General features: G+C 36.9%; 1 protein-coding gene across 1 annotated transcript in view; it reads left to right on the forward strand.

The window, feature by feature from the left end:
• The window catches only part of LOC108760629 (E3 ubiquitin-protein ligase RNF220), a 156,858-nt gene that overhangs the window by 74,390 nt on the left and 65,688 nt on the right, over positions 1–16,780 (forward strand). The window contains exon 4 of the mRNA XM_018506686.1: positions 13,240–13,339. Coding sequence (XP_018362188.1) covers positions 13,240–13,339 — 100 coding nt within the window. The remainder of the gene's footprint in view (positions 1–13,239; positions 13,340–16,780) is intronic.

Genomic DNA, 16,780 nt, shown 5'->3' on the forward strand with positions numbered 1-16,780 from the left:
AAAAAAATTTAATATGCATATATCACACCTACACAATTTTGGAGCATTACCAATTTAACAATTAAATGCAATCATTAATAGTAATTTACATTGCTGTGTTAAATTGTTCTCTCAACAAAATATGTGACGGTTTGCAAATTAGAACGAAAATAAAAAAAAATTTCAATTATTAAAGCATCAGGGAAAATCATGAAATTTTATTTAGAAATCAGGAAAAAGTTATAGAATTTTAGGATGAGAAATTTGTGATAACCCTATTTCAAATACTCGAATTTTTTAATTCAAATTTAGATATTATATAGATTTTTCTGAGGAACAAGTCAAAAGGAATCTTTTGTTTTTCGATGTATTTCGATATCTACTATCGTTTGATTCAACTTTGTTAAAATGATATTTTAACAGTGTTGAAATAAGATGATTTCCGATGAAAAAACAGAGCATGATATATAAAAACCGATAATTCATAAAATATGTCTACAATTTTTTTTATGAATCCCGTATGTGGTAATCTGTATTAACATATTTTGCGAGCAATTTCTGTTATTATTCCCAGTATGTCATTAAATATCTTAAATACTCGTGAGGTGTGTCAGAAAAATCGATCTCGCGTTCCATAAACGTCCGCAAACTCATAATACGCACACTCGTCGCGGGAATGACCACAGCCGGGCAATATCGCGAACAACATTGCACATACCATTTAATTTTATTCGCGGCCTCGGTGAGTTGCGGCGGAAATATATCGGCTCGTATCCGCGGAAGCTTTATAAATATTGTCACGGTGATATCTCTGTCGCGCCTTGCGTGACTCCAACCCCCGGATATTCAAATGTCAGCCGGGATCAGCGGGCTGACAACGTTTTAGCGCCTCGAAATATTATTTTCCACCCCGTTGCCGCGCGCCTTCGACGTCGTCGTGGCGTCCATCGTCGATTCGCAAGAAGGAAGAAATACAAGGCGAGGTCGCCCCGGTGCGAGGGTCGATCTCTTCATCGCGTATCTCTTTATTCCGGCGCGGCTTAACGATTCAATAACCGATCGGGCTCCATCGCATATTCGAAGCCGTCATAGTTTGCATTGAAAGTGTCTGTCACACCCTTACATATTGTTCCCTGTTCGAGAATGGCACCTTCTTTTAACATTTCACGACACATTCGACCCAGCGTTTTACCGAGTAGATATTAGGTCTTTGTTTAGAAATACGAGTAATAAAAATATATACAGGGCAAGTCAGTGACTTTTTATAAGGAGATTACATTGAAAATAAGTCAAACTTTGGTTAGAAAAAGTTAAAAAAAAAAGTCACTGATTTATTAATCTGCTCTCGTACTTTTGTGAGTTGCGTTTGTATTATACTCTCATATTTTACATCACTTTAATATAATTAAAACCGACAGTTCTTTGTTAACAAGGAGACTCGCTAAATTTTTAAAACTTTTATAATTATTAACTACTATAGCATATATTAGGTATATATACTAGTGAGCTATGTGTGTGTGTATTTTAGTAATTTTTTTTATGTAATTATAAATAAACCGTAATCCTGCTTCGTACGCAAATTGCGACATTCCGTATAAAATGAAATAATATCGCAACAAATGGTCCACTTAGTCGGCAAATTTTACTTGGCTATTGCCGAGATTCAACCGTGTCCGCTGTTGTTTGTTCACAAATTGATCTCAATGCCGTACACTGATTGAACCAGCCTTATGACAACTTCGTGTTTACGAGCGCGTACGAGTACGCTCGAACGGGATTAAATTGAGCGTTGGATCCGCGACGGGGCTTAATTGACTCGCTGAAATCCGTCAGGGTCCGATTTTCGCAGTCGCAGTCTTCGGAAATAAAGCCGATCCCTCAACCTTTAAGGAGGCATAAAACCCAGTGGTTCGGGGCGCGTCGTTTGCATTTGAATTATACATTCGTGCGTCGGAAGGCGTGCTTCTCTACCGCTCGTTCGTCGCGCGATAATTGGATCTGTAGCTTTGCATGGCTCTTCAAGATGATGAGTAAAACCTCATTCTTGCATCTGAGGCTTTTTTTCTTATGAACGCGTTTTCCATCATACATAAAATTGTACGACGCATCATACATAAAGTTTGATAATATTGCGGGATTCATCATAATATTAAGATTGTGGAATGTGGAATGAAAGTAGATATGAATTATTAGTTCAGATATCTAGTTATACTTAGTTTGTAAGTGATTAGTACTGAGATTTTTAGTCTTAGTTAATTGCCAATTTTCCATTATTAATTTTTATCTATTATCTTTAAACCTAATTCCATTATAACTTTTAAATCTTCTGCGCTCTGTTTTTATAGTCTACTCTAAAAATACTTATATTCAATTTCCGTCTTTCATTCCGTAACTTTTAATTTTTAATTTTTGTTCTATATTTATTATTTTTAATGTAAGGGAAAAATTGCTAAATGCGTTATACTGATCGCGTAAATTGTATCTATAGAAGTTGGTTGTTCTATCTTTAGATAACCTGTGGATAATTTACTTATTGGATAAATAAAAGAGTAAGAGTAAGAACATAAGAGAGTAAGAGAGTAAAACAGCGAGCTGAAGTTTACCGAAAGATGGAACAATTTAGTCTGGGTCTTTTAAATCATATTTTGTTTAAAAGTATTGAATTTATGAATAAAAATAATTAAAAATATCAGAATAATAAAAGAATTATTAACTTATATCTAATAATTAATTAATACTTAATTTAGTAATTTATCAAAAAAATCAAGTATTTTTCATAATTATTAATATTTCCTTAAAAAAATCGTATATTTGTAAGATGTTATAAAAAGACAACAAATTAATCTGTTATTTGTGAAAAGTTAAACATGTAATAAGTGTTTGAAACATCAAGCTACAATTTCAAATATTTATTTGCATACAGAACAAAATTGACAAATTTTCCATTTGCCAAATGGAAAATGTAATAAAAAATAGGTTAAGTGGTACGTATTCGGCACCTATCCCATATTTTGAATGACTCAGGGAGCTTTTAGAATTATCATAATTACAGTTAGATAGTATTTTTTAAGGCAAGGGAGATTGCTTTAATTAAACTCTGCTTCAGTTTAATTAGTTTTATTCATGAACTTGCATGGTCTATTATTCATTATTGGAAAATGATCTTTCATATAGCAGCCCCGTATTCGCGATGCAAAGTTGCGACGAGAGGTTGTTAAACTCCGATCCTCGATCGTCCTGTCGGACCAGTATTGCAGATCGTTGTCCTTTCTCAGTCATTCGAGTCTTCGATCGTAACAGATCGGCACAATACCCTCGCAGTTTTGCGGATCTCTGCAGGAAGTGGCTGCCACAACCGCAGAAATGAGTTTGGCGCCATTACCAGCGTAAATCGTTGATCGTAAAATCCGAAGGAACAATCGCGGATTCGCTATAACAACATGAGGACTTATTTTTATTTATTGAAACATTTGATCGCAGTCCTTGTGTTATTGCGTTCCTTGAATTGACACGACATTTTTCCATGTCATGTTCCAAAAATTCAAGTTTATAACACGTAATTTGGAATTATATAGTTATGCTTTTCTCTTATACAGTCTTCACATGCAGTCAAACTATTTTGCCGATTTCAAAAAATTTGTCTCGACATCTTTGATCTTAAAGTCTTCTAAAACTTTTAAAGTGAATTTCACTCTAAAAAGTATAATCTCATCACTCAAGAAAATTGAGCTACTCTTTTTCAAGGCTGGCTCAATTTTTACTCTTTAAAATGATATTCTACTCCAAAAAATTGAGAGATTATCCATTATTATCGTTACGTATGAAAATAATTTCTTATATTTTTTATATTATTGTATTGGCTGTATTTCTTCACATGGTCGCTTTAATTTTATTTTCGCGAATTTCCAATGGTATTGTTATATGTATTTTAACATGATTTGAAATCTCTTTGGAAAGGTCATCTCTCAACTTGTGGTTTACAACTGTTCACATTTTATTTCTCAGTGAATTACACGCTCGTTGATGATACAAAGTTGCTGTTCTATACACGGACGCGCGGATTTTACTGTCGTGGAGAAGCGGCAAGGCGAAAGACTCGTATCGTGGATTGTAAATGTTACGGGATTTATCACGGGGAAGGACGCGGAATCGTTAGTTGCAAAATCGGAATACATCGCGGCCGCGAAACGATCCAGTGCCTCTCTCAGGCGAATTAGTCGGCCTGGCAATATAAGTTTACAGCACTGGATCGGCGATTATAGTCCGGTCTTAACGATTCTTGAAAGTTGCAGCGGGGCCCGAGGCGACGACTCTCCTCTCGCGTCTAACGCGAAGGATTTCGCCGTGAAAGCCACCGTGGAGACTTTAACGTCCGACGACGAAGCATTCCCGTCGTCTCCACAAAGTATCGTTTGGTAGAATATTTTGCGAAGAAATTAAATGGTAGATGCTGATCATGTACGAGACTGTTCAGGCTATTCTACGTTGATACAAATTTCTAGACGAATGCGGAGTTAATATTCTTGTGATGAAAATTAAGTAAAAAAATCTTATTGTTGCGAACATATCAATCGACATTGTAGCTTTAATTAACAAGACTTAGCATTATGAAAGATGTTTGATATCTTTAAACAAAGTTATTTTCAGTATTTTCACTTTTTTCGTTAATATGAATGTAATAACTCTGATATAACATACACACACAGTTAGATCTTCCATATATTAATATATAAACGCTTTAATTTAAGATGATTATAAGGTTAAAATAATATATATAAAAACTAATATTTGTAAAATGTTTTAAATATTTTGTTAACACCTCGTAGTAACTTTACAACAAATGAGTTTATCGTAGTGACTCATGCGTGCGTTCTCTGTCGCGCATTTCTTTGTCGTTACCTCATTTCACGACGTAATGACAAGAATTGTAGACTTCTACTCGCGCTATTATTCATGAAAGAATGTTAAGGTGGTTTAAGAATTTTGCGAATTCGTGTTGTCGGGACACGTTGTCAGGAGCTCGGGGAAGTAGTAGAAGTCGGTAGTATAAGTTTACAGCACTGGTTTGACATGGCGATTAAGCGGGAGGTTTAACGATCGATCGGAGCGAGGTCTCCCTGGTTGAAAGGCGGGCGATCCAATACACGACGAAGGTCCTTCGATCCTTCTGCGGCCGGCCGCAAACAGGACGACGGACTGATGAGCCTCTCACAATGTAGACGAGCCTTTCATAATGTAGACAGGCAGCGCAGCCATTCTACGCAAAATTTAATTGCGACTTGATTTTCGGGTTTATTACACGGGGATATCCATGGTATTCTACGCAGAGCAATCTGCCTTTCTCTTAGGTATCCAGAGCCTTAAAAAAAATTTATTTAATCTACAAGTAAACATATATATAATTGAAATATTTTGATATTCTTGCTTTTTATATTTGAATGTGTATTATTAAAATATATTTAATAATTATATTCGTTTAATTATTCTTTTAAATACATTCATGAAATTAAATTTTCTTTCCAGTAATATAAAGTAGCTATATGGTATAAAATAGAGACACAAAATTTGTCAATATAATAATTGAATTTATTGAGAACATATGTTTTAATAAATTTTATCATAATCCCTCAAGCACTTAACTTTGAAAGCTTGTGCCCGTGTTTATAAATTACACTAGCCTGTGAATTTACAATTTAGGATTATTGCCTGAACAAACGTAATCATTTTCTGTAATTTTTTAGATCCTGAATATGATTTCGTTTAATCAAATTGCTCCATCACGTCACAATTTTAAGAAAAATGTCATCAAAGGGGTTAAAAACGACGCAAACTAGTATTATGTGTAGATTATTTCTTTTTTAACTGTCTTGATGTAACATTACAAAATCTTTTTCGATGTGTTTTCGAAGTTGTCCACTGAGACGGACCATGCATGGAACATATAACCATAGCGAAGAATGAAAGCTCGCTTCTACGAGTTCAAGTATCGTTTTTATCACTAGCCCAAAACGTCAACGACCGATCGTAAAGCTTCGATTTAAACGCCTCGCCTTATGGCGTTATATGCTCGGCTCTGGTTTCGTTTAATGTCCTCGCAACCGCGTGGCAATGTTTCCCTCAAATTTCAAACTGCTATACTGCTACACGTAGTATATAGTATCAAAATTTACATGAACGAGACCATATTTATTTTAATTTACTAGATTAACACAAAAGTACAAGATACATATAATCGACTTTATGAAAAAATAAAAAATCATATTTCTACAAAAATTCTAAAAAGTAGTAATTTAAAAAAATAATTATAAAGTTTATATATATATGTATTTGAATATTCTGTAAAAATAAGTCTCTGATCTTCAATTGTATTTCGTATTAAAATTTTTTAACATCCAGATTTTAAATCTCATAAATTAAACGATTGCATATGCACAATGTGTTTATTCCTCTGAAAATTGTTTTTTTCTCTTCTTTTTTCTGTTAAAAATTATTTCCATGTGATTCAGTCAGTGTAAATAATTCGTTGTCTTTAAAAAAATTCTCGTATCGTAGCAGCATAGAATCAATATTATTCTCGCGCATTTATGAAATTTAATGCATATGAAGAGAATTCAATTTTCGAACGTAGTTTTCGGTAGGTTTTGCACACGTGATAACTATGAATTTACATTTTGTCAGTCCCACTCACGTATTCCCTCTCACGATTTCACGCATTCCAAATGTTTTACAACGGTGCGAGATTGAATTTAACGGCTTGTGCTTATAGTCCTTCTCATAGGAAGCTAATCACGAGAGTGTTTAAACAGCAGATAATTTTTTTCCATTTCAAAGATTTTTGCATCCTGCTCAATACTCATAAAATGATACATAAATAATTCATAGGGAGAAAATTACCCCAGCCGGATTAATAAGAGGCGAGTCCGCGCAATACTCATTATTGCGAGACAGTGTTGAAATAAACACCAAGTCTTCTTACACGTTCGTCCTTTCTATATGATCATCATGCGAAATGGATAATAAGCGTTTCGCGACCATAATCTGTAGAAACAAAAAACAAGACTCTTAATTGATCGCCACCGATTAATGTCGGCGTACCAGCTTTGTGCGATCGTATACTATCGTTTGAAGTTAGTTAACAACAACTTCTTCCACGACATGCAACGACAACATTCCTCGCAACGATGAGCAAGAGAAAACGAAGTGGATGAATGACAGTCCTTCGTTGTCACATACTCTGTGGCGTTTTTTTTATCAATTTTAGAACGAAGACTAATTTGCACCGACAAAAGTGTTTGGTATGAATAATCATTATTTTAATATATAAGTTATAACAGCTTTCTTATTTAGTCTAAAGTGTCAAATTTTGATTAGAACAACACACTTTTTAAATAAGAAAGTTTTTGTAATTGTAAATATTCATATCAAACATTTCTATCAGTGCATATGAATAGAGTAAAATATTCTTGAATTTTTTGAACAAAAACGTCAAGAAAATATAAGAATGATATATACAGTAGGTATATAGTAGGTATAATAACTTTGAAAATTTTTTCACGTTTATTATCACAGATTTAATGCTAAATTTTTTTTACTCTTTTGTAAAAGTTATATAAATATATTTTTTCTCGAGTCAGTAATGTTAACTTTGTATATAATATTTTGAGCTTATAAACTATTTCAGATAATGTGAAACCATAAAGAATGTTTGAGAATATTTTGTGAAGGAATGTTATATCCTGTAAGGTACAAATGTGCCACTTCTATATACCCAATTTCTAAGCAAAATAGAAATGATTATATACCTTTTAATATATGAATTCTTTTTTATATAATGTGAAAAAGAGCTAATCTAATTTTGATGCATAGAGAAATATCCATGAGCGATGTACAAAAAAATTCGTTGACCTTTTTATTAGAATTCTTCTAAGCGAGACATAAAGTGTCAAATACCTTCAGTTTTAAATCTTTAACCAATTATTCACTTATTTCTACCGAACATAGCGTGAAACAGGATTTCCTCGCGAAACACCCGTTACATCGTCGTTGACGATGGAAAGGAAAGTTCGCCTGGTCTACTGCATGCACGCATGCAAATTTGCAAGTTTGTTGTTAAGCACAAACGGTCCCCGGCTTGTCGTTCGTCGGCGTGAGATGTGGTCCGTCAAAAAGCCGTAAAACGCCGTGGACCTTCGTCGTTCCGGGCCCTCTTGCCCCCTCGCTCGCGTGTAAACTCGCACACGCGTGCGTGCGTGTACACGCACGAGCTTTCGCGCCCGCTCGCTGCGTTTATTTGCGTCAGGTCCTCGCTCTTTAAGGCCCCGCTGCCTGTTCCCAGGCATCACCTTAAGCGGTTCCTGGGTGAAGATAATAAAAAGCGCGGTCCGCCTTGCGGGGTCCGATCGACCCGGTAAACTCGGTGACAACAACGACGCGCGCGTCTCGTGACGCAGAAAATGCGCTTCTTCGCCTCTTCGTCCTTCTCTTCCCTCCTCCTTGCGATCGAACGGACCCCGAAGGGCCTCTGGCTTTCTAAATCTTATCGGTCGGTTGTAAAACTTTATGTTCGCGCCAGGACGAGAGGTGACTACGAACGACGACAATAGCTTCAGAAATAACGCCGCGAATTTTCTCAGGCGAAGGAAGTAGAAATAGAAGGTAAAACAATGAAATAAAGTAGCGTAAGCATTAATTTTTTCTTTCTTTCTAATGCAGTTGGAAGCAAACCTGTTTTCTTTAAACTTCTATGAGGACGAATATGTCTATATTTAATTACAGAAAAAATGATAAGACAGAACATATATTATTAATAGATATTCTATTTTTTTTTTTAGGATTTGTATAAGGATTAACACAAGACGTCATTTGGATACAATTAAGTTCACGAAAGAAAATTAATTAATACACAAATAGCTTTTTTTTTATTTTTAAAATTTGCTAAGAGAAAATCAACAAACGCTAATGATGAACAGGTTTGTCGCATTAATTGAAAACGTTCAAGATGGCTGTGATGACGGACCGAGCAAAAACGGCCGTGTTTCGGTGACGGGAGTTGCGCCAACCGCAGGGTGGTGGCCTGTGACTCGACGGCGGTAAGGGTAGTCGTAAGCGGTTCTGTCCGCGCTTTGCGGACGTACCGATGGATCATCCGTCGTCACCCCATATCGCGGGCGGTCCTCGAGCGTAATTTATCCCGTTATGCTAATCGGGACGATTTGTCTAAATTAAAAGGCGCTCGGCCGTTGATCCGCGGTCAGGCCCTTCCCCATTTTCGACCCTCCCCGTCGTTCTTTCACCACCGGCTTTCGTCACTCTCTCACCACCGTCATCGTGCACGCGTTCCATCATTATTTCTGTCGTCGTTGTCACCGTAGTCGTCCGTAGTGGCGAGAAAGGACCACTGGACACTTGCCCGGCTTCTCGCTCACCCCCGAGGGACCACGGTTGTGTTATCGCGGCCAAATCCCGCGGATGATGAGACTTTAGTTTATTGTACGTGCGGCTCGCCCCCAGGAAAACAAAGACGTGCCCATCCTCTCTCCCTCCTGCCCTCACTGACAGAGAGCGGTTTTCTGATGCCCACGGATTTGCTTCTCTCTTCGTCGACGAGGTCCGAATCGAAGCCGCAAATCCTACTCCGCGCACGAGACTCGCCTGCGAAATGAGATTCCTTTGAGAAAGGAAAAGAAGAAAAGAAAGAAATGGCTCCCGGTCGAACCTGCCGCCTGAGAACGCCGCAACGGTTCCAGATCTCGCGGGACTTGCTGCTTTGGAATCGACGGAATCTCGTCAGTCTGTTCTCAATTTCGATATTTTACAGTTTTCTAAAGAAAATCATATAGAAATTCTATGGATATTTTAAAAACGTATTTCTTAAAAATAATGTGGTTTTGAGAATAACTATTCTGAAAAGGGGAGACATAATAATACGTGTTACACCTTTCTCTTATCTAATTTTATCTTTTACTTAATGTAGTATTTTTTTTATTATTTTCGAATTGTAATAATAAATTTTATTAACGCCATATTGTTATTTTTTAGTCGAGATAAGTTTCGACGTAATTTATTATATAAGACTGGGTTGTTCCATTTTTCGATAAACTTCAGTTCACTCTCTTACTTTCATACTCTCTTTACTCTTATTCTTTTACTTTTTTGTTCATCTGTTTGTCTAGATAAATTATCACATAGTTTATCCGAAAGTGGGGAACAACCGGTCCTTAAAATATTAAATAAATGAAGATAAAAGTAGAAATGTTCAATAAAACATCATAGAGAGTAGTACAATACAATCCGTACGAACATCATTCAACATTACATCGTATGTTATGCCCTTTCTTCTCACAATTCTTTTTCTTAGAACGTTTTATCGTACATCCTAATCATCTCTCCCAGATAGGAAGTCACGATAGACGGCGTTGATGATACCCGATGATGATGAAGGCGATGATGTCGCCAGTCGCCAATGGTGATAATAGGTCGAGCGTTAGAGGCCGCAAATACGGTAGTGCTAATATCCAATCATGTCGCTTCCTCCGGCAGCGAACGTTCGATCGGCTAATTTTCCATAATTAAACTGCCATAAAGTCGCCACAGCTGGAACTCGCTCGCGAAATTTGCGTCACGGTAAGGAAGAGAAGGATTTGCTAAGTGTTTACACTTGATGGAAGCCACATTCATTGCTATTGGCAAAAAACGATCGCGAGAATCGATTTAATCGAGTTTCCTTAACTTCAAAACATGCTAAGATATTGCTTACAATAAAGAGAGTGATCTTTTTTTTCCACTTTCTTTTATTTTGAGAAACGTTTATGAAAATCTTTTAGTAGCAAGGATTGTAAAGAAATATTCTTGAAATAAAATATGTTCTAAGCTATCAAGACCTTTTGAAGTACCTAAAAATTTTCTATTTAATATTTTATAAAACCGTATTCTTTGACGGAGATTTTATATAAGAACTATTATCAAATTAAAATTACAAAGTTTATTTTCAAGAATAAATCAAAGGAAAACGTATCTCCAATGCTACAAAAATTTATAATATACAAACGGTTATTAAATTATTATTATTATTTTATTATCATTATTAAATTTTATTATTAAAAATAATAATAATTAAATAATAATAATATAATAATTATAATAATTAATAATATTAATTATTTAATTTTATTATTATTATTATTATTTTATTGTATATAAGAACGTAGTTTATGTTACATCTGACTTATTGGACAAACTTCCTCGTAATTTTTATATCTTTATTGCATCATTTTTATCAGAATTTATTAATTTTTGTACATATATAAGGAATCATCCGACCACTCTCATAACTGTTGAATCGCTTGTAGATGATCGGTATAGCCACGGAGGCAGTGCTAAACGCGGTCGCGGGCAACGCACAGGCAGACTAAAGCTATACTACGCTGGCATGCTAAGCTATATAAATCTGAGCATCTTATGGCGGCATAAGTCTAAGGATTAACCAGCGTCCTCCACCGGGTACCAGCATCTCGCCAGCGCTACCACAGGATTGATCCCCCACCGACTTTCTTCACACCCGTGGAATTCTTCTCCTCGTCTTATTTCCGCCTCGGAAGATATTTCTCCCTCGGAATCGGCGCGCCGACGAATGTTAATTTTTCCGAGAGGCTATTGTTATTCGCCAGGGCGCTCTGATTAAATCCATTATCCGCCGCCTGATCATCCGATTTTCATGAAAGCCTCTTTCTCACGTCCGTCATAGGTTTTTACGAAACGGAATAATAAATTGATTTTTTATATCGATGGTACATTTCTATAAAATAATTAAAAAGGATGATTATTTACCATCAATTTTGCAATATTTAAACAAATATTATGAATAATAAATAAAGAAATTTGTAATTTAAGAAACTTCTAGTTTATGTAAAAAAACACATGCTAACGTGATATTTTACACTCTTTTAAACTGTTAGAACATTTTTTTTATTATAACGGTCGTACATATTTCAGAGAAACGGTAGAGTACCATAAAAGATTTAAATCGCGAATATATTGTCGGAGCGGAGTCGAAAATGCGTGAGTATTTCCAGAGGATCTTTAAAAGCCATTTACAGGGCGAATCGTTGACTAACTTTCGTCTATTTCTATCTTCGAAGGAAACGGCTGCTTGGTATTCGCCTCGATCTTGAGTGGATCGCGGGTAGCTGATGGGGTAGCGATGAATTTGAGAGAAAGAGAGAACATCGGGGGGATACAGGTTTCCTGGGGGCGGTTGATGAGGTATTGATGATAGGATCGCGTCAACACCAGCTGAGCCAATTACACGCCTAAATCTCCACGCTCGCTCGCTCTCTCTCTCTCTCTCTCTCTCTCTCTCTCTCTCTCTCTCCCCTTCTCTCTCTCTCCCCCCCCCTTATCTTTCCTTTTGTCCTCTCTCCTCTTCTCTTTCCACTGCAGAATTACGTATTATTGTATTTATCGCTTTCGCGTATTTTAATATTAATCGATAAAACTAACTTGCAACATATCAATAATAGAAAATAGAGAAAATATTTACGTTGCAAGAATATTATATATAAATACGTATGTGTGACATGCTTGTAAAATCTATGAAGTGTGAAGCTGAAGAGTATTAAAAAATCAAAAGAAAAAAATCCTGTTTGCGATCGAAACGGATATCTGAAAAATATATTTGCAAGCATATATATATGAATATTATTAAACACCAAGATCCGCTTCGAAAACAGAACTCTTTCTCTTATTTGATTTATCGGTCTAATTTTCGCTGATAATTAAATATTTGAAAATATTTCGAAAATTTTTTTACTTCGTCTCATCTGTCTTTTTTAATTCTAGAAAGAAGTATTCATATAATTGGTTAAGGTTAAAATTTCTCGCAAAGTCCATTGACTTCTTTTTTCAAAAAATACGTGTGTTTTAAGGAGTATATTTTAAGTTTGTAGTATCTCATTCTAGATATCAATTATCACGCTTAGCGCTCGTTGACTCATAAAACGAAGTAGTACGTTAAGTATTCTCGCACTTTCGAGGACTTCTCTACAGTCATAAAATTAAATATCTCGTAACACTAATTGTAAGTTTTAGACTGCGGCATTGTCGCGCGCGACAATATCGTTAGTTAAGTCGTCGTTCTGAAAGATGAAAGAAGATTTTATGGTAAAACCAGCGGTAAAAAATCGGTCTCTTCGTCAAATCTTATCTCACACAGCCGCATGTGATTCGTCCGTCACTAATACCGTTGTTTTTTTTTTGTTTCAGGTAAGTGCAATCGTGACGCTATCAGCCACTCAAAGTAGTAGAATGTCAACGCGTCTTCTCATCGACGGCTTTATCTTTACCGCCGTTTGCGTATATATTCGTAAGTAGGTGGACGTGCGTCTTAGACGAAGAGCGATAAGAAGCGAGGCCGCGCCCTCGCGCGCCGGCAATAATCGTATATGAAAGTGGGCTTGCGAGGAGAGGCTCTTTTATGCCGTCCGTAAGTTCTCACCGCGTCCTAAGCGGAATGCCTCGATGCTTGACCACTCGCGTCGTTCAATTTTACTCGTTGATCCGGGAGAGGAGAGGGAGACTCCCCAAGGGAGATTTCTTTTGATTACTTTTCTTTCTTTTTTTTCGCACACACATTTATCAAATGTCTGTCAAAGCAACTGAACTTCATTCTCAAGGCGACTCCAGACAATATCACCAACTTTACGCAGATTCACTAAATATTGGTCTACATTAGAGATCCTCCAATAAGAGTCTACACATGAGCTGCACTTTTGTATGTGGGGTAGTAGTTTTAACAAAAATCTGCGAGAAAAAAGGATATACATTCACTATTGCTTTCTCTTTCTGATTCTGTTCTATTCTTTTCATATCTATTTCTGTTTTTTCTTTTCTTTCAGGAATTGTTAACATGGCAGACCAATCAAATAAGTGGCTCTCTCTCTCTCTCTCTCTTTCTCTCTCTCTCTCTCTCTCTCTCTCTCTCTCTCATGTTCAGGCTCTTATTAGAGGAGTCTATCTCTAGCCTCATATGGATAATTATGCATGTCATATGTGTGTGTAATATATTTGCTAATGTTGACGTATATTGGTCATGTCGTCTGGAGCCTCCACGAAAAGAACGATTGTGTTGAAATATCTGAAAACTTAGTTAAATACAGATTTAAAAATAATTTTGATGGAGCATCAAAATATTTGTGTATAGAAAACTCAAACGTAGTGAGTAATGTTGCAAAAAAATTTTAGTCTAGTACCAACTTGAGTACTACATAAACTGTTCTTTCCGCGCAACCAGTTTTTGTTTGATGAATGTTCCCCTTTATAAAAAAAAAAAAAGGAAATCTATTTTCATTTTTGAATTTTTTTATTGTACGTTTAAAACCATAAAACTTGTATAGAAAATATTTTTTTGTTTGCGATAGTTTCCAATATAACATCGAGCGTGCAACATGTAATATCAACTTGTAAACTGGGATATCGTCACGAAGGACATAAAAGATAGATGAAAATATTGTTTCTTTTACATGTCTATCAGATGCCTTTAAAATTACGCATTTATCATACATAAAAAATTTATCAGTGTGTGTTGATCGAAATTAGGTAGCTTCTGTATCGCGTACCCGAATGCTACGTGTAACGTGTGAAGCATCGGGATGCGAACATACGTTATTCCTGAAGGGCGGACACGCGTAGAGGGGTAGCTATTTGTCGCGACGCCTCGTCGCCTCTGAATAACAAACTGGTAGGAAATAACAAACGCGTTGCTACATTGAAATAGCCTCGACGGGTCGTATCTCACGTCTGAGGTAGAAGGGAAGAAGGTTTTCGAGAGAGAGAGAGCGCGGGGGTTGAAAGGAAAGAGAGAACAGGAAGACGGCTCGAACGGAAGAGAGAAGCGGCGTTTCTTCTCTCGCGAAATCGCCTCCCAAATCTCGCGTGAAAATTACCCCATTGTCGGGTGCGGCCCGACTGTTCCCTCCTCTTCCCATTCCTCCCATCGCGGCGACCTCGTATTTCATCCCTCGGTTACATAATCGGCTTTTTGTTTCACGTTTTATCCCCGAAGCGGATCCCAACCCCCGCGCGGCTACCTTTCCGCCGACTGGTCGGCGAATACGAGGGGATGGTGAAAAAGTGTCCCGAGGATATCGTAAACCTTCGTGTCCCTCCCCAAGCCTATTCTCCTACCCGAGTCGCGCTCGATTTGCTCTTGAGCACCTCTTCGTGGTTCTCGCACTGTCCCCGAAGACGACCCGGTCTAAATCGACCAGCAACGAGCTCATTGCTGCTGAAGAACAGCCTATCCCCTTTTATCTCTCGAGGTTAACCTTTAACTCACTCGATGTGGTCTTTATCCTTAACTCGTTCAAGTACCATGGGCTTTAGTGATTTTATGAGTATGATGAAACATTATGTATAGTTAATTATATGTACATAGTAATTCTTCGAATTATCAGAGTTGTAATTTTTATCAAATGTTTCATCATAATTGCTTAATAATGCTAATGTAATTAAAAATCCGTTGATGAGAATCAGAGAAAATGGACACCGTAAAATAAGAGTAGCAAAAGGGGGATTATTTAAATGCAAGATTTATATTTTTTAATTTTAACGAAATTACAGAAAAGAAAGCAGCTTTTATATAATCTGCTGTGGATTACGGTGAAATTTTTATATTTTGTAATAATAAACAGAAAAAATTTATCCCAAGAATTTTCCAATACGTTTTATCAGCAATCTTGCATCTGGTGATTTTACGTACATTCTCGAAAATCGCAAATCTCCTCGTTCGCGGTAACATCTTTCCTCGTAACGAGCGCCGTCACCTTAATCAGCCTCCTATCGGATATCGTGTTCCAATTAACCCGTTTTAACGACCCGCGCTCTCCCTTTTCTCTCCTCCCCTCGTCGCATCCATTCCCCTCTTTTTTTCATAACCAGTCCGCTGCACTCGTACCGAAATGTCGAAAAAAAGGCGAAGCACCGTTCGGTCATTCGGTACATAACGTTGAGTGGTAGTCAGGTATTATCAGGGGTTATCGACGTATAATCCGTGAAAGGGTGCGGACGGGTAGCGGGGGAGATTGGAGAATGGGGGGATGGATGGACAGAGAGGCCGATGTGGACCATATGCCGCCCAGTATGCTCAACACTCTCTCACCGGGACAGTCCAGTCCTCGACTCGAGGCCTCTCGTCTCTTGTTCGCCATTCCCCCTTTTGCCTCATCTCCCACAGCTACCCTTCCTACCTCGCCACATCCCTCGTCCTCTGACCTTCTATCATCATAATCGATATATTATACCGCGGTCTGTATTTTATTCACGTGTCACACCGTGGAATGCGTTTGTTCGGGATATTGTATGCCTCTCTCCTCCCCCGGTCTCTTTTTTTTTTCCACCCTCTTCGTTTTTTCCGCCGGTTATTTGATCGGCGAAATCGCTTTTTTCCTTTTTTCTATGTGGTACATTTTTCAAGATATGATTATGATACCGAGGTTGTTGAAGATCATCGCATGTGGTTGAATTAGACAATGTTTGCGTAGGGATAATAACGAAGTTCTTTATCGACTCGCAATTTTGACACATAGGGTGTCACTCTCGTAAAGTACATCAATTTTCGGGCAAACTAAATCCAAGTAATTTTGATAAAAAAAATAATTTTAATATATTTTTAATCATAGGCGTAATATATATAATATTCAATATGAAAGATAAAAAAACAAACGTATAAACATATGATACGCAATAAAAGATAATTTAATAAAATATATGTATTTAGGTTCGACAAATATATATATATATATATATA

This window comes from Trachymyrmex cornetzi, unplaced genomic scaffold (genome assembly GCF_001594075.2).
Source record: "Trachymyrmex cornetzi isolate Tcor2-1 unplaced genomic scaffold, Tcor1.1 scaffold23, whole genome shotgun sequence".
Taxonomy (NCBI): Eukaryota; Metazoa; Arthropoda; class Insecta; order Hymenoptera; family Formicidae; genus Trachymyrmex; species Trachymyrmex cornetzi.